The sequence below is a fragment of the Geotrypetes seraphini genome, chromosome 5 (genome assembly GCF_902459505.1).
Source record: "Geotrypetes seraphini chromosome 5, aGeoSer1.1, whole genome shotgun sequence".
Lineage (NCBI taxonomy): Eukaryota > Metazoa > Chordata > Amphibia > Gymnophiona > Dermophiidae > Geotrypetes > Geotrypetes seraphini.
Genome location: NC_047088.1, coordinates 176584206 through 176603086, shown reverse-complemented (window position 1 = coordinate 176603086; position 18881 = coordinate 176584206). Strand labels below are relative to the sequence as shown.

The 18881-nt window shown below is 43.8% G+C and overlaps 1 protein-coding gene across 1 annotated transcript in view; it reads right to left on the bottom strand.

The window, feature by feature from the left end:
• DNAH7 (dynein axonemal heavy chain 7) overlaps positions 1–18881 on the bottom strand; it is a 707015-nt gene that overhangs the window by 280527 nt on the left and 407607 nt on the right. The window contains exon 34 of the mRNA XM_033944671.1: positions 7477–7645. Coding sequence (XP_033800562.1) covers positions 7477–7645 — 169 coding nt within the window. The remainder of the gene's footprint in view (positions 1–7476; positions 7646–18881) is intronic.

The following is an 18881-nucleotide window of genomic DNA, read 5'->3' as shown; positions in this document are numbered from 1 at the left end:
CAGTGCAGAGAGCGGAGGAAGCCGAGAGAAATTTAGAAAGGAGTAGAGCGGAGATAGCAGAAAGGAGCGGAGAGCGGAGCGGACAGAGCAGAGCAAGCAGAGGCAGAGGCAGACACAGCGGAGATAGCAGAGAGGAGCGGAGAGTGGAGCGGACAGAGCAGAGCAAACAGAGGGAGAGGCAGACAGAGCAGAGATAGCAGAGAGGAGCGGAGAGCAGAGCGTACAGAGCAGAGCAAGCAGAGGGAGAGGCAGACAGAGCGGAGAAAAGCAGGGACAGCAAAAAAAGGAGCGGACCGAGCAGAGTCAAGGGGAAGAGGCGAGAGATAACTCCGCCTACCCCCCGAAGTCACTAGCTGAACTCCCCCATGAAAGGGGAGGAGCCAACGGCACACAGCCGTTTGGCGCGTGGTGAAGGCAAGCGGCAAAGGCGCTCGCCTTAGCGAGAGCGCCTTTGCGAAGGGCCTTTGCGAAGGGCCTCAAGGAAGGGCTCCAAAAAACCGCCAAGGTAAGGACTCAACACACAACTAGCTAATTGACCTTCAATCTTCAAACTATCTTTTAAACTTTCTATCTATTTTTCAAACTTTCAAAACAGGCAAACCTTTCTAACTAGCCCACAAGCAGGCAGACCTCTCTAACTAAATAACAGGCAGACCTTACCAGATACTCTATCTTTCAAACTATCTGACAGGCAGACTTTTTTTAGCTAACTAACAAACAGGCAGACCTAACTAACAGATAACTAACTAAAAAAAAAAAAAATATCTTGAAAATGGCAGGGAGAACCAGAAGCACCAAGACTACAATCAAGACTGGCAGTCCAGTCACCAAAGGGATCCAGGGGATGGCCATGGTCTACGTGCAGACGGAAGGAGAGCCAGGACGGTGGACAGAGGTCTCTGTGCAGACCGAGGCCATCCCCCAGCAGAAGACTACAGTCTTCACACAGACAGAAGAAGTGGACCAGCTAGACGGAGACATCTTGCAGGAGCTGAGGATCCTAAGAGAGGAGGTGAAGCACTTGAGAAGCATCCGGGAAGACAAGGCCTTCATCGACGGAGTCATCCCTGATCTGTCTCAGATCACCAAGCAGGCACCAGACAAGACCATCCTCGAGATGCCCAAACCGACCAAACCTACAGCCTTAGAACCAATGATTGGGGTACAAGAAGAGGCTAGAGACGCTGACTCCTGGCAGCTGGAAACCTCCTCCACAGGCAAACACAGAAGACCTTCCTATTTTTCTGTCTCTTTCTCTTGCAAACAGGGCAGTTTTACATCAACCTCACAAATCACCTTGAGGAACAGATTCCAGTTGTTACAGAAAAGAACTGCCAATGAGGTACAGGAAGTTGTCCAGCAGACGGCTCTGAAACCGGGGACAACAGATCAGCACTCCCCAAAGAAGCGCAGAGTGGTAGTCATTGGGGACTCCCTGCTGAGGGGCACTGAGGGATCAATTTGCAGACCAGATATGCAATCAAGAGAGGTTTGCTATCTACCAGGAGCCAGGATCCGAGATGTAACTGCCTGCCTAGAAAGACTTATCAAGCTCCAAGACCACTTCCCCATGCTTCTCATCCACGTCAAAACGAACGACATTGCCAGCAAAACCCCGGAGAATATAACTGAAGACTTTGGAGTCCTAGGTAAGAAGCTGAGGCAGATGGAAGCGCAGGTGGGTCTTCTCCTCGATCCTCCCAGTGAGGGGTAGGGGAAGAGCCAGGGAGGATCGTATCCAGAGGACAAACGAGTGGCTACACGGATGGTGCAAGGAGATGAACTTCGTATTCCTGAAACATGAAGAGGCACTGCAAGGACTACAGGGACCAGACGGGCTCCACCTGACCAGAAGGGGAAAGAACGTCTTTGGACACCGACTAGCCCGCCTGCTTCATAGGGCTTTAAACTAGATAAGTTTGGGAAGGGTACCCACTCACGTACTGGTGTGGTAAGTAACCATCCTGGCGAGGTAAATTGCCACTCCATTTCTGAGTGTGAGGTAAGTAAACACATTGCAAACAGTACTATAGGAGTCAAACTAACTCAGGCAGGAAAATCTCCACAGAGACCTAGCAAACCTAAGGTATGGAGGGCTATGTACATTAATGCCCACAGTTTAGGCAATAAAATTCTGGAAATGGAGACGGAAATGAGGAACGCCGACCTAGATGTGGTGGTGATATCCGAGACTTGGTTCACGGGTTCACGGACACGGGTGGGATATGGCTATACCAGGATACAACTTACTTCGTCGAGACAGAGAGGGCAAAATAGGAGGAGGGGTAGCACTATACACTAAAGAAGACATCAAAGTTACCAGAATCGCAGATGTCAAGTACACCGGGGAATCCCTCTGGGTGAACTTGGCCAGGGGGAATGATAAATGCCTGTATCTTGGCATAGTATACAGACCTCCAAGTCAACAGGAAGACATGGATATAGAATTAATCGAAGACATAGAGAACATCACTTTGCGTGGAGACACAGTATTGTTAGGGGACTTCAATATGCCTGATGAAGATTGGAACAAACTTTCCGCTACGACCAGTGGCAGCAGAAGGCTATTAACCTCCATAAAGGGAGCACGACTCAAACAAATGGTATCAGAGCCCACTAGGGATCAGGCAATACTGGACCTGATACTCACCACTGGAGAAAGTGTCACAGAGGTTTCGGTAAGCGATACGTTGGCCTCCAGTGACCACAACATGGTATGGTTCAACCTCTGGAAAAGTTTCACTAGATCAAACACATCAACAAAGGTCCTCAACTTTAAGGGCACTAACTTCAAAAGCATGGGAGATTTTGTCCATCGGGCGCTGCAAAACCAAGTCGAAACAGATAATGTAGAGGTAATGTGGTCCACTCTGAAATCAACCCTACACAAAGCAACCAACCGCTATATAAAAACAGTAAGTAAACGGCGAAAAAATAATAAACCTCAGTGGTTCTCTTCGGAGATCTCAGACCTCATAAAAAAGAAGAAAAGAGCATTTATCTCCTGCAAACAATCAGGAAAACGGGAGACTAAGGAAGACTATCTGGCCAAGTCTAAGGCTGTCAAAACAGCAGTCAAAGAGGCCAAACTCCGAATGGAAGAGAATATAGCAAAGAACATTAAGAAAGATGATAAATCCTTCTTCAGGAATATTAGTGACAGAAAAAGAAACACAGATGGGATAGTACGTCTTAGGAAAACAGACGGGAATTATGTAGAGTCGGACTCCGATAAAGCCGAACTATTAAATGAGTACTTCTGCTCAGTCTTCACCTGCGAGGCGCCGGGATCCGGCCCACAGTTGCAGACAAGGGTAAGCTCGGAAGACCCGTTTTGAAATTTCGAGTTTATGCCCAGCAGTGTCTACTATGAGCTGTCAAGACTCAAAGTGAACAAAGCCATGGGACCAGACAAACTATACCCCAGGGTGCTTAGGGAGTTGAGTGACGTCCTAGCGGAACCGTTATCTGCGTTCTTCAATCTTTCCCTGAGTACAGGAAGAGTCCCGTTGGACTGGAAAACGGCTAACATCATTCCACTCCACAAAAAGGGATGCAGGACGGAGGCTGCGAATTACAGACCGGTGAGTCTCACATCGATAGTGAGTAAACTCATGGAAATGCTAATCAGACACAAATTGGATATGATCCTGAATGAGGAGAATCTAAGAGATCCCCACCAACATGGATTTACAAAGGGAAGGTCCTGCCAATCCGATCTAATCAGCTTCTTTGATTGGATAACAAGAAAGCTGGATATGGGGGAGTCCCTGGAGGTCGTGTACTTGGACTTCATTAAAGCGTTTGATAGCGACCCACACAGCAGGTTATTAAGCAAGATGAGTTCGATGGGATTAGGTGAAACATTAACTGCATGGGTTAAGGACTGGCTTGGAGGTAGACTTCAGAGGGTGGTGGTGAACGGTACCCTCTCCGAAATCAGGTGATTAGTGGAGTGCCGCAGGGCTCGGTCTTGGGCCCGATTCTATTTAACATCTTTGTAAGAGACTTGGCTGAGGGACTTCGAGGTAAATTTACATTATTCGCCGATGACGCTAAACTATGCAACATAGTAGGCAAAAGCACCACAACAGTGCCCGACAGTATGACACAGGACCTACTCTTACTGGAACATTGGTCAAAAACTTGGCAACTAAGTTTCAATGCCAAAAAATGTAAGGTCATGCACCTTGGCAGCAGAAATCCATGCAGAACTTACACCCTAAACGGTGAGACCTTAGCAAGGACTGCAGCAGAACGAGACTTGGGAGTGATCATTAGTGAAGACATGAAGGCTGCCAATCAAGTGGAGAAAGCTTCATCCAAGGCTAGACAAATCATGGGTTGTATCCGTAGAAGTTTCGGCAGCCGAAAGCCCGAAGTAATAATGCCGTTGTACAGATCCATGGTGAGACCTCATCTGGAATATTTTGTACAATTCTGGAGGCCACATTACCAAAAAGATGTGGAGAGTTGAGTCAGTTCAGCGAATGGCCACCAGGATGGTCTCAGGACTCAAGGATCTTCTGTATGAGGAACGACTGGGTAAGTTGCAGCTGTACTCACTCGAGGAACGCAGAGAGAGGGGAGATATGATTGAGACGTTCAAATATGTCATGGGTCGTATCGAGGTGGAAGAAGATATCTTTTCTCTTATAGGACCCACGGCAACAAGAGGGCATCCGTTGAAAATCAAGGGTGGGAAATTTCATGGCAACACCAGGAAGTACTTCTTCACTGAAAGGGTGATTGATCACTGGAATGATCTTCCACTACAGGTAACTGAGGCCAGCAGCATGCCAGATTTTAAGAAAAAATGGGATAGGTATGTGGGATCTCTTCATGGAGGAAGTTAGGGGGTGGGTCATTAGAGTGGGCAGACTTGATGGGCCGTGGCCCTTTTCTGCCATCATTTTCTATGTTTCTATGTCAGGAGCATCACCATACAGGTGATGCTCCTGACATAGGCAGGATAGTCTGAATTCAATCCTTTTTTATAACAGTAGCCAGTATAGTTCTATCAATAATGGTATTACATGGTTGAATCTAGATTTATAAAATATAAGTCTAGCTGCTCTGCTCTGTATCAACTGCAGTTTTTTCATTAGTTTTGCCAAGATTCCTAAGTATAGGGCATTGCAGTAGTCTAATCTTTATAAATCATTGATTGGACCAGTATCCTGTAGTGTTGTTGGAAGAAATATGGTCTAATTCTTCTTAAATGTAAGGAAAGATTTCTGAATTACATTATCAAACTCATTAATTGTAACAGTATTAAAATGCCGCAAGAATTGAGCCGCAGCGTTGTGCAGAGCCACTAGCTGATTGGCTGCTGCAAGTTCTCACGGTCCCCCGAGAACTCATGGTAGCAAATCAGCTAGCAGTTCTGCATTGGCAGGAATGAAGAAATGTTGTTCCTGTTGTGGTTCACCGCTGGACCACCAGGGATTCTAAAGGTGCACAGGGGAGGCTGGGGGGAGGTAATAATTCTTAGAATCGGCTGGGACAGGAGGTGGGAGGGATCCCTGATGTCCCGGCTCACTGCTGGACCACCAGGTTTTATGGAAGGCCTAGTGGAGGTCTGCAAGGCATCAGGAGGGAGGGGGAGACAGGGTACAGAACCTGGCAGGGCAGGGAGGGAAGGGGACTGGGTGCAGAGACTGGCAGGCGAGGAAGGGAGTGAGGGGGCTGGTTACAGAGCCTGGCAGAGCATGGAAGGAGGGGGAACAGGGTGCAGAACCTGGCAGGAAAGGGCAAGGTACTGCACTTGAATATTAACCCCCCCTCCCCCCCCGTTTATCGTTTATACTTGACTCAGCCTTTTTTCCTCCTTTTTTTGGGGAAAAAAAGATTACCTTGGTTTATATTTGGTTTATATTCGAGTATACTGTATATTATAATTGACTGTCAACAGTTAGTTTTCATTTTGCTTCCAGACCAGCAGTTTCCTCCTGTTCCATTAAGCCTCTGGCTCAACCACAACCAGCCTCTATTGGGCTACAGCACAAACATCATTCACAACTATATGGGATTTATACATTTTATCTACTACCAGCTGTATAGCAGTACCGTTTGCTAGACCCATTAGTATGGCCCATAGAATTGCATGATTCCATAAGCAGAACTTTTCATAGTTACTTGACCTTTGTTTTTTGCTGACTCAGTTGCTGCCAGCTGCTTATCAGTAGAGCACCTGAAACTTTTCAGTGCCTGTTAGCGCTTGCTAGAAACAGCTTGCTGGGAAACTGAATCCTTTGCTGGAATGTAGGCTAATAAAACAGTATTTAGACTGAGCAGAGCCTCTGGCCAGAATTCATGACCTTACATTTGTAAAAAAACATGCATCAGTTTCATATTTTGGGAACATGTACCATTATGTGCAACCTGTGCGTGTTCAAAAGGTAAACATTGTGGGAGAAGGTTACTATAAGAAAAAGCCCTTATCACTGTTATGTTTGAAGTTCACCTGTGGAGTAACGTGCACTTTCCACCCCAGGGCCTCTCCCATGAGCTCCTCACCAAGACCTTTGTTAGAGGGCTTCCCGGTCTTTGATAGTAGCTAAAGGATGCAGCAACTTTTTCATGGTGATATATTGTTTACTTTCTTTTTTGTACTCTGGCATTTCTTTCTCTCACCAATCTTTCACTAATAAATGCTATATTTAGTTCAAAAAGAAAATAATGTGTGTTTTCCATTTTACAGTAGTGTACACTAGAGCCAGTAGGTAAAAACTGTTTTGTCCTGGCTTGTTGCCCCCTTTACGACCAGGCAGAATACCAGCTCATTTATCCTAGTCACTACAATGAAAGTCCATAAGGGCCAGGTTCTATGGCTCCTGCTTGAACCCTGCAATCATTGTGCTCAATATTCAAAGAGATTTAAGTGGGCTGGAGCAGAAATTCTCCAGCTCGCTTAAATCACTTCCCACCACCTAAGTGGAGATATTCAACGGCACTTGACCAGAGTGCTGCTTAATATTATTTATTATTATTATTATTTATTTAAAAACTTTATATACCATTTAAAACTAAGCGGTTTACATAATTTGCATACATAATATATAAACAAACACATGATAAAACAAATACATAATAAAATAGACATGTGATAAAATAATCATGCAAACAATCCTCAGAAAGATATCATAATTTGGATACTAAAGATCGTGGATAGTTTATCAATTTTACTAGAGATAGCTAGAAAAAGGCATCTACAAATAACTGTGTCTTAAGTAGTTTTCTAAACCTGCCCTTTTCACAGCAATTTTGTATCTTACCCACCAAGGAGTTCCATAACTTAACTCAGCACAACAGACCTCCCAACTAAAAAGTGGGCAGGTCAGGTGCAGCACTAGAGGTAGCACTGAAGATGAGCTTGAGGTTATGTGGGTGAGCGTGATATTTAATCAAAATATTATTTATAATACTCAAAATCTAACAGAAAGGATAATTGCCACACTTTATATTATAAAGTACCTGGTGGTCCCATAGCACACATGATCTGAATGTCCACAAGTTTAATCATGGTGCAGTCTTTCAAATCATACCAATTCCAGTGGTCTAACCACTGACGAAGTAATTCCACAGGAGGCTGAGCACCATAGACCTCTCGAGCTGGCATATTCACATCATCAACAAATACTACCTGCAACATGAAAACATTTTGGTGCATTCTTACATAATATTTGTAGTTCTTTCATGCAGTATTTTGGTTTAGATTCATAAAACTACAAGGCTATAAATTTTATCTGGCCGGTATACAAAAGTATTTATACAGGTTCCTGTTTAAATCAATGGGGTCAATTCTATGTATAACTTTGCCCACTGTGCCTGGTTAGGGGCACAGCAAAGATAGGTAGAAAATTTACACATTAGTGGCAAAATTAAGCTACACATAAAAGTGTAGAGGGTAATTTTATCACAGGTATCTTAGCATCAAGTTTGCAGTTTATTTTAAAAAGACACATATATCTTTATAAAATATTAGGACAAAAGCACCAGAAACTGCATCTAGATTAAGGGCAAAGACATTTACTTCTGCTTGGGAGCAAATGTAAAATGCTAATATTTAAAGTATTTTATAAATATGCATGTAAATTGTGATTACACCCATGCCCTGGGTACCAAAATAACACCAAAGACTCCTAACAGTAGAGGGGCTACTGAAAAGTTCTCAGCCCAACCAATAAAGTTGGGGTAGTCTCCATCGAGAGCTAGACACTTGGGGGTCCTTTTATCAAGCCGCGCTAGCGGGGTTAGCGCGTCGGACATTTAATCACATGCTAACCCCGCGGCAAGCCAAAAAACTAACGCCTCGTCAATGGAGGTGTTAGCGACTAGCGCGGCAGGCGGTTTAACATGCGGTATTCCGCACGTTAAACCCCTACTGCGCCTTGATAAAAGGACCCCTTAGTCCAGTAATTTTCCACTTTTTTGTTCCATATTTTTCCAACAGAAAGAAAAAAGTGGAAAATCACTGGTCTAAGTGTCTAGCCCTTGATGGAGACTACCCCAACTTTATTGGTTGGGCTGAGTCTGGGAGGAGTTCGGGAGGTTGGGAAAAATTGAGTACATGGGAGGTGTTCTGCATTAGAAGAGCTTAGAGGGGGATTGGAATGCTCAAATTGGGGAGGGGGTGGGGATAGGAGGAATGATCACATCAGAAGTACTCAGATTACACGAGTATTTATGGGAGGGGGAATCAGGTAGCGCACTACATTTTGATATTTTGATATGTGTAATCAACCACATAGATATTTAAGTGCTAAGCCTCAAACATCTATGTGGTGGAGTGGTTGCTGTCAATGTTAAAGACATTTACATTTCTAAAATGGTTCCTCCCACCAGACATGGCTGCCCCACAGGTGTTCAGTCCCTTATTTCTTGGAAAAGGGTCTATATTAGCAGAACCTTTTCTAAAATATTAGCAAAATTGTAGACATCCCAGCATGAGCATCTTAATTCTAGTTTGCAGGTCCTATCTAAACTGCCACTGTCACTGGTGAAAACTACCAAACTACCTACAATGTTCCCTCTAGTCTGTGTGGGAGTCTTCCAACCACACTGCAGCCAGTTGGGGGGGGGGGGAGGAAGGAGGGGGGTGCTGTTTCAATATCACATTTTCAACAGCAAGGGAATGCTGATTCTGGAGGATCTGCCTAGTGTTGCCAGTTAGGCAGATTTCCCGCCAAATTGGGCTAGTTTTCAAGTCACGTGATAGGAAATAAAGGGCTTTGGTGGGTGGTAGTTTTTGGGCGGGTTTGCTATGTGTATCATCAATTCTCCTCTCCACACTGTAGTGCTGGCAAACTTCCTGATTTTCTTTCATTGGTTCTGATGCAGCACACTGGGCCAATCAGAAATGACCTCAGGGACTCAGGTCATTTGTGATTGGTCCATTATGCCCAAGCTGAACCAATGAAAATTCAGTAAGTGTTTTTTCCTTATCATCTCTGCTCTTTGTGGAGTGAATTATGATTGAGTTTTTTGTGATGCTGCACCTCTCAGCCCAGTTCCCACACAGCTTCAGTTCTGTACATATTATAAGTTTCTACTTCCTGCTGGGAGATTATTCTATGCATCCAATGCCTACCTTCTTGGACTGATTTAGTACATGTTTGAGCCCAGGTGGAGAAGCACTGTTTTTTTGTTTTTTTGTTTTTTTGGGGGGGGGTACTGTAAGACAAACTGGAATCTTTAGGGAAGGTAGGAACTTGCACTTGAATTTTTCTTGCTCTGTAGAAGAGCCTGAAAAGTGCCTTTTGACTTGCTAGCTTTGAGTCTGGAGTGGAAAGTGTAAGGAGGGATAGGAGAAGCAAGCCTGGGTGGGAAGGGGAAAGAAATCACAGGTTGTCAGAAGAGTGAGGATGAGAGATTGGGTGAATGAAGAGAAACAAAGAAAAATGAATGCAAATTAAGACCATATAGCCTATCCATCCATATCCATTAGAGATCCTCTGCAGTTGTCCCAAGATTTCTTGAATTCAGATACTGTACAGACTTCTTCTTCACTGCTCTTTCGATAGAGAAGTATTTCCTCAGGTTACTCATGAGTCTATCCCTTTTCACCTCAATCCAGAGCTTGCTTTCAGTTGAGACTCCGGCTAGAAAACTCATTGGACAAATTTAAAATCAAACTCATTGGACAAATTTAAAATCAAACTCAAAACCTTTCTTTTTAAAGATGCCTACTCTCTTTAATCCCTGTCTTCTTTGACAACTCTTCTCCTCTTCATTGCAGAATTCTTGGAAATCAAAATCTCTTGAAGCGATCCCTCCCCAAATGTATTTCCCTCAAAATATGTAACCTCTCCCTAAAAACTGGGGAGATCCCAGAGGACTGGAAAATAGCAAATGTCACGCCCATCTTTAAAAAGGGATCAAGGGGTGACCCGGGAAACTACAGGCCTGTGAGCTTGACCTCGGTTCCGGGAAAGATGATGGAAGCAATGGTAAAAGACACAATCTGCGAACACATAGAAAACAATGGACAACTGAAGGCGAGCCAGCATGGCTTCTGCCAGGGAAGGTCATGCCTCACGAACTTGCTGTACTTCTTTGAGGGAATAAACAGCCAGATGGATAAGGGGGAATCCATAGACATCATCTACCTTGACTTCCAAAAAGCTTTCGACAAGGTACCTCACGAACGGCTACTTAAAAAGCTGTGGAACCATGGGGTGCAAGGGGATATCCACCGATGGATCAAACACTGGTTAGCGGGCAGGAAACAGAGGGTTGGAGTAAAGGGCCAATACTCAGACTGGAAATGGGTCACGAGCGGAGTTTCACAGGGGTCGGTGCTGGGACCTCTACTGTTCAATATATTTATCAATGATCTGGAGACGGGGACAAAATGTGAGGTTATCAAATTTGCTGATGACACCAAACTCTGCAGCAGGGTTAGAAACACGGAAGACTGTGAAGAGCTTCAAAGGGACCTAACGAGACTGGAAGACTGGGCAAAAAAGTGGCAAATGAGTTTTAACGTAGAGAAATGCAAGGTCATGCATGTAGGAAAAAAGAACCCGATGTTCAGCTACAAAATGGGGGGAACACTGCTAGGGGTAAGTAACCTTGAAAGGGACCTGGGGGTGATGGTCGATACATCACTGAAACCATCGGCGCAGTGTGCAACAGCCTCAAAGAAAGCAAACAGAATGCTGGGCATCATCAAAAAAGGTATTACAACCAGGACGAAGGAAGTCATCATGCCGCTGTATCGCGCAATGGTGCACCCGCACCTGGAGTACTGTGTCCAATACTGGTCACCGTACCTCAAGAAAGACATGGCGGTACTAGAGGGAGTGCAGAGGAGGGCGACTAAACTAATAAAAGATATGGAAAATTTTTCATACGCTGACAGGTTAAAAATGCTGGGGCTGTTCTCCCTGGAGAAGAGGAGACTTAGAGGGGACATGATAGAAACCTTCAAAATCCTAAAGGGCATAGAGAAAGTAAATAAGGACAGATTCTTCAAACTGAGGGGAGCCACAAACACTAGGGGTCACTCGGAGAAATTGAAGGGGGACAGGTTTAGAACAAATGCTAGGAGGTTCTTTTTTACCCAGAGGGTGGTGGACACATGGAAAGCGCTTCCGGAGGAAGTGATAGGCCAGAACTCTGTACAGGGGTTCAAGGAGGGTTTGGATAGGTTCCTGGAGGATAAGGGGATAGAGGGGTACAGATAAAACGAGGTAGGTTATAGAAGAGGTCTGAAATCACTTCACAGGTCACAGACCTGATGGGCCGCCGCGGGAGCGGACCGCTGGGCGAGATGGACCTCTGGTCTGACCCAGTGGAGGCAACTTCTTATGTTCTTAAATGTATTTCCCTCTCCCACTTACCGCCTTTTAGTTTTATTTTCATTTTGATGTATTTAATTTACCTCCTTCTTCCCATTTCCCTTATGTTTCATTTACATCAGTGCATAAACACCCCCCTCTTTTTAACCTAAATATGTTTTTTACTTTTTAATTATATTTTATTGTTAACCATTTAGACACTTGTATGATAAATGGTATATCAAAAAGAATGAAACTTGGAAACTTGGAGTCAGTCCAGAGGAAGGCTACTAAAATAGTATGTGGTCTTCATCATAAGGTGTATGGGGACAGACTTAAAGATCTCAATCTATATACTTTGGAAGAAAGGCGGGAGAGGGGCAACATGATAGAGATGTTTAAATACCTATGTGATGTAAATGTGCATGAGTCGAATCTCTTTCATTGGAAAGGAAGCTCTGGAATGAGAGGACATAGAATGAAGTTAAGAGGTGATAGGCTCAGGAGTAATCTAAGGAAATACTTTTTTACAGAAAGGGTGGTAAATGCGTGGAACAATCTTCCAGTAGAAGTGGTGGAGACAGAGATTGTATCTGATTTCAAGAAAGCCTGGGATAGGCATGAGGGATCTCTTAGAGAGAGGAAGAGATAATGGTTACTGCAGATGGGCAGAGTACTGGATGGGCCATATAGCTTTTATCTGCCATTATGTTTCTCTATTTCTGTGTAAGGTACCATGACACTGTAAGAGGCTTTATGGGAGGCTTCAATAGAAGCAAGTCCTGCATGAATTAAACATCTATCAGATACAGAGACAGGTTTTCTTCTACATGCTGGGAGACTGTCAGAATGTGGAATTTGACCATATCTCATGGAATGGCCCTCATAGTCACTTACATCAAAGGCAAGGCTAACTGTCTGGCAGATAAGCTAAGTGGTATGCTACAATCATATGAGTAGAATTTGAAAGGAAATGTATTTTACTTGATTAGATTGAAGGACAGAATTCCAAAGGGATCCTGTGAGTGGCTTGTGCCCACTGCATGCCTAATGTCCATTGAGCTTGTGTCATCTTTAGACATAACAGGAGTGTTATATATATTGATGCGACCATGTGGCCCTACATCTTCAACATGTTCCATGCTAATATCTTCTGTCTAGTTTGGATTTCTACAAACATTAGATGGATGAACCATGTAACTTCCACACACTTCTTTATCCACTGCTGTTTATGCCACAAACATAGTAACACAGTAGATGACAGCAGATAAAGATTCGAATGGTCCATCTAGTCTGCCCAACCTGATTCAATTCATTTTTTTTTTTCTCTTCTTAACTATTTCTGGGCAAGAATCCAAAGCTCTGCCCAGTACTGTTCTTAGGTTCCAACTACTGAAGTCTCCGTCAAAGCTCACTTCAGTCCATCTACACCCTCCCAGCCATTGAAGCCCTCCCCAGCCCATCCTCCTCCAAACGGCCATATACAGACACAGACCATGCAAGTCTGCCCAGTACTGGCCTTAGTTTTTCAATATTTACTATTATTTTCTGATTCTAGATCCTCTGTATTCATCCCACGCTTTTTTGAACTCCGTCACCATTTTCCTCTCCACCACCTCTCTCAGGAGCGCATTCCAGGCATCCACCACCCTCTCCGTAAAGAAGAATTTCTTTACATTGCTCTTGAGTCTACCACCCCTCAACCTCAAATTATGTCCTCTGGTTTTACCATTTTCCTTTCTCTGGAAAAGATTATGGTCTACGTTAATACCTTTCAAGTATTTGAACGTATGAATCATATTTCCCCTGTCCCTCCTTTCCTCTAAGGGCTTCAAGTCTCTCCTCATACATTTTTTGTCTCAAACCTCCTATCATTTTCATCACCCTCCTCTGGACTGCATCAAGCCTTTTTGTGTCCTTCGCCAGATACAGTCTCCAAAACTGTACACAATACTCCAAGTGGGGCCTCACCAATGACCTGTACAGGGGCATCAACACCTTCGCTCTTCTACTGGTTACGCTTCTCTTTATACAGCCCAGCATCTTTCTGGCAGCAGCCACCGCCATGTCACACTATTTTTTCACCTTTAGATCTTCGGACACTATCATCCCAAGGTCCCTCTCCCCCTCCGTGCATATCTGCCTCTCCCCTCCCAGCATATACGGCTCCTTCAGATTGTTAATCTCCAAATGCATTACTCTGCATTTCTTTGCATTGAATTTTAGTTGCCAGATATTAGACCATTCCTCTAACTTTTGTAGATCCTTTTTCATGTTTTCCACTCCCTCCTCAGTGTCTATTCTGTTACAAAGCTTGGTATCATCAGCAAAAGGGCAAACTTTTCTTTCTAACCCTTCAGCAATGACACTCACAAACATATTAAACAGGATCAGCCCCAGCACCAAACCCTGAGGGACTCCACTACTCAATTTTCCTTCCTCCGACCGACTTCCATTAACCACCACCCTCTGGCGTCTGTCCGTCAACCAGTTTATAATCCAGTTCTCCACTTTGATTCCTAACTTCAGTCCTTCAAGTTTGTTCAAGAGCCTCCTATGAGGAACCGTGTCAAAGGCTTTGCTGAAATCTAAGTAAATTACATCTAGCATATGTCCTCGATCCAGCTCTCTGGTCACCCAATCAAAAAATTCAATCAGATTCGTTTGACAAGATTTACCTTTAGTAAAGCCATGTTGCCTCGGATCCTGTAACCCATTAGATTCTAGGAAGTTCACTATCCTTTCTTTCAGCAACACTTCCATTATTTTTCCAACAACCAAAGTGTTATATATATAAGGGAGGCTTACCGGCCCGTAGTTTCCCGCTTCATCCCTGTGATCACTTTTGTGAATAGGGACCACATCCACTCTTCTCCAGGCCCCAGGAACCACTCCTGTCTCAAGAGATTTGTTGAACAAGTCTTTAATAGGACCCGCCAGAGCTCCCTCAGTATCCTGGGATGGATCTCGTCTGGTCCCATCGCTTTGTCCACCTTCGGTTTTTCAAGTTGTTCATAAACACTTTCCTCCGTGAACGGCACAGAATCTACTCCATTTTCCCTACAGCTTTGCCAGACAATCTCGGTCCTTCTCCAGGATTTTCTTCTATGAACACTGAGCAGAAGTATTTGTTTAGCACGTTTGCTTTTTCATCATCACTCTCCACATATCGGTTCCTAGCATCTTTTAGTTTAGCAATTCCATTTTTCATCTTCCTCCTTTCACTGATGTATCTGAAAAAAATTTTACCTTCCTTTTTTACATTTTTAGCCATTTGCTCTTCCGTCTGCGCTTTCGCCAGACGTATCTCCCTCTATACTGTGCACAATGTTTTGCAGGTACATGCTCATAAAAAGTTGGTAAGAAGTTATGCAAGATATGAGCGTGAGTGTTCTGAAAAATTTCTTCCCCTAAGATTCAAATGCCTGAGTTTCTCTTCCCAGGAGCACTGAGGAATGACTCCTAAAACCTTTGGCCTTTCTTGAGAGCTGATTGGATTACCATGGAAAGGTAAAAAAGTTATTGCTGTTAAATTTAAAAGTTGTCTGGGCTCTGTACATAAGTCAACCGTCTTATTTAAAGAAGCAGAAATGGGAGGGGGGACTGTCCTATATTCTTGTCTGCATGTCATTGAGGAATCTGTGAATGGACATTGATTTAGCTTTTATGGGGGAATGAGGGGGGCATTAAGGAACTGGAGGATGTCTTATGTTTCTGCCCTGGATTTCCCCTCCATCTATAACTTATATAGAATAGCCCCAATCATTTCTCACACAAAATCATGAATGAGAATTTCTCAGTGAGGGGATTTTTGTCTCTCATGTGACGGTGATGTATCTGATGGTAAGACATTGAACCTTCTCTAGAAAATGCCTCTGCTTCTGATGCTTATTAGCTAACCAGGCAGCAGGCTGAATATCAACTATATTCTGGGCTTGGCTAGAGTCCATACAGAGTCTGTATATTCTGTGCCCAATTCTGTATAGATGCTGGCACTGAATATTGAGGCCCAATTCAGCTTGCAATCAGCATTATAAAAAACACTGACCACCACTACCAGCTGAATTTTGTCTGAGATCTTCAGTGATTTTGGATTTAGCAGCCCAGTCCTCTCCTGGTTCCAAGGCTTCCTAACCACTCAGCACTACGCTATACGTAAGGATGGTGAACTTTCTGACAGCTGACACCCTCTTAGCGGGGTCCTCCAAGGATACCCACTTTCACCATAAGTGTTCAACTTTCTAATGAAGTTCCGCAAACTTTTTGCGGCTGTGGCACACTAAACTCGAGGCCTCAGCTGGAGGGCATCTGTAAATGCACAGACGTTGATGCAATGACATCATGCACATGCATGACATCAACATCTGCGCATGTGCGGAGGCACTCCAGATGGGGCCTTGAGCATACAAATGATATGCCGGTGGGGGGAGCGTAGGGCTGGAGGAAGAGGAGTACGGAGAGGAGAAGAGGCCCCGACGAAGAGGAGAGGCGCCAGTGCTGGCTGACTGTCTACAGGACGTACCTCTCACCACGAGAGGTACGTCCTGTAAGCAGTCAGCTGGCGCATCTCCTCCTCGCCGGCATCTGGTGGCACGCTTTGTGATATACTGTTCTAATGCAATCCTTGGAAGCTAACCTAGATCTCACACAAATAAAACATTTTACCTATGCAGATGACATAACGATCATGCTACCTGTAACAGCTGCATTAGCCAACATCCTCACCACTGTCATAAATGTGTCCGCATCATAGAAAACTGGACTTCAACCCACCGCCTCAAACTAAATAGGAACAAAACCAAATTCTATTGACTAGGACCATCACCTGACCCACACTACACTCCAAGGATTACAGCAGACGACACAGACTTTCCCATTAGAACTACAATCTTGAATCCTAGGAGTAGAAATTGATAACCACCTATCCATGAAGAGCCACGTACAATCAATAATAAAACAATCTTTTCTTGTGATGAGAAAGCTAAGATCTATCAGAAAATACTTCGATACAAAGGATTTCTGAATTTTAGTGCAATCCCTAATCCTATCTTGATGACTACTGGAATATAACACTAGTTCTTTGCTTTAAAATGTTGCTATCATGTCTACAAGTAGTTCAAAATGTAGCAGTAAAGCTCATATATGGACTAGAAATCAGAACACCCAGTGGCATATCTAGGGTATGTGGCACCCATCATTTTTTGACACCCCCCATCTATATGAAAAATATGATTTTTAGTAACAATCCACATATCGCACAACAAGAGTGTACCTAGGAAAAGGCAGCATCTTAAACACTGCAGTGAGCACTAGAACACCAACACATACATTGTAAAACTAAACAAGCCAGATCCCGCACAGTCAATTGATCCTGTAGTCAATGCCAACTGAAAACTATGTTCTTTTCATACACATAGAACAGAGATACACCCTTGCCCAATATGGAATAATCACAAACTAAAAATAGAAATATGTAGACAAAAGTTAAACTGAACCGCCAAGAAACCAGACACTGGATACAATGCAACACCACAAAAACGGTAACACATGTCCTCTAATAAAGTGCAAAATATAAAGACAGTAGATGTAAATTTGAAAAAACTGATACATAACAATCACCACTTTACAAATTAACAAATAAAAATAAAACAAATAATGAGAAATAAAAAAATACAATTTTATTGGACTAATCCCCATAAGCTCGGTCCCCATCCCCTCAAACCACCTGATTCCATCCACACAAGCCTTGAATTGTTTATATTAAAGTATAAAAAGAAACAATATTCTGTACAATTGTCAATTTATAAATTAGCGTCTTCTCCCCACTCTTTCTTCCCCATTTCCCTTCAGCATCCTCAGCCCACTCTCTCTCCACTTTCCTTCAGCGCACGCACATAAAAACAAGCAAGTAATTTTATATCATTTTCATTCTATTCATTCATAGAAATTAAAGTCTAAATAATGCTAGTCATATAACAAAACATGATTTTACAAAAATAATTCCCTGCAGTCAAGCCTGCAAGGATTACTAGAAGTCTTTCAGCAGCTCCCCTCCCTCCCTCCCCCTTACCTTTGTGGCCAAGTTAAAATGATCTACCAACAATAAAATTTTAAAAACACAAAGCATGCTGTACGCAGAGAAAATGTTAATTATCATTTATATTCCGCGGGTTTCAAAGAGGTCAAGGCAGATGACTTTATGCAATTTCACCTCAGTAACAACTATACAAAAATAGACAAATATTCCCCCTCCCTTTTTACTAAACCGCGATAGCGGTTTTTAGCGCAGGGAGCTACGCTGAATGCCCCACGCTGCTCTCGACGCTCATAGGCTCCCTGCGCTAAAAAACACTATTGTGGTTTAGTAAAAGAGGGCCATAGTGCAAAATATAGACAGCATATATAAATTCTCAAAACGGACACATTTTGATCACTAAATTGAAAATAAAATCATTTTTCCTACCTTTAGTAATTTCATCAGTCTCTGTTTGCACTTTATTCTTCTGACTGTGCATTCAATATTTCTTCCCTTCTTTCAGCCTCCTGTATGCTTCCTCTCCTCCAGACCTCATTCCCTCCCCAAACTTTTTCTTTGTTTCACCCTGCCCCCTTCTTTCTTTTTCTCTCTCTCCATACCCCCTTTCTTTCTGTATGTCTGTTTTTGTCTCTCTCTCCGTGCCCTATTTCTTTCTTTGTTTCACCCTGCCCCCTTCTTTCTTTCTCTCTCCATGCCCTCTTTCATTCTGTATGTCTGTCTTTCTCTCTCTCTCCGTGCCCCATTCTTCTTTGTTTCACCCTGCCCCCTTTCTTTCTTTCTGGCTCCCTGTCCCCCCTTTCTTTCTTTCTCCCTGCCCTCCTCTATGCCACCACCATTGGGAAAATGCTGCCACCGTCACTGGGGAATAGGCTGCCACTGCCACCATCGGGAACAGGCCGGCACCGAGTTCACCCTGCTTCTCTTCCCCATGGGGCCGACCAACTCTCGCCACCCGACTTCAATTCTAACGTCGGAGAGGACGTTCTGGGCCAGCCAGGCAGCGATTGGTTGGCCCAGAAGGTCCTCTCCGACGTCAGAATTGACGCGGGTGGCGAGAGTTG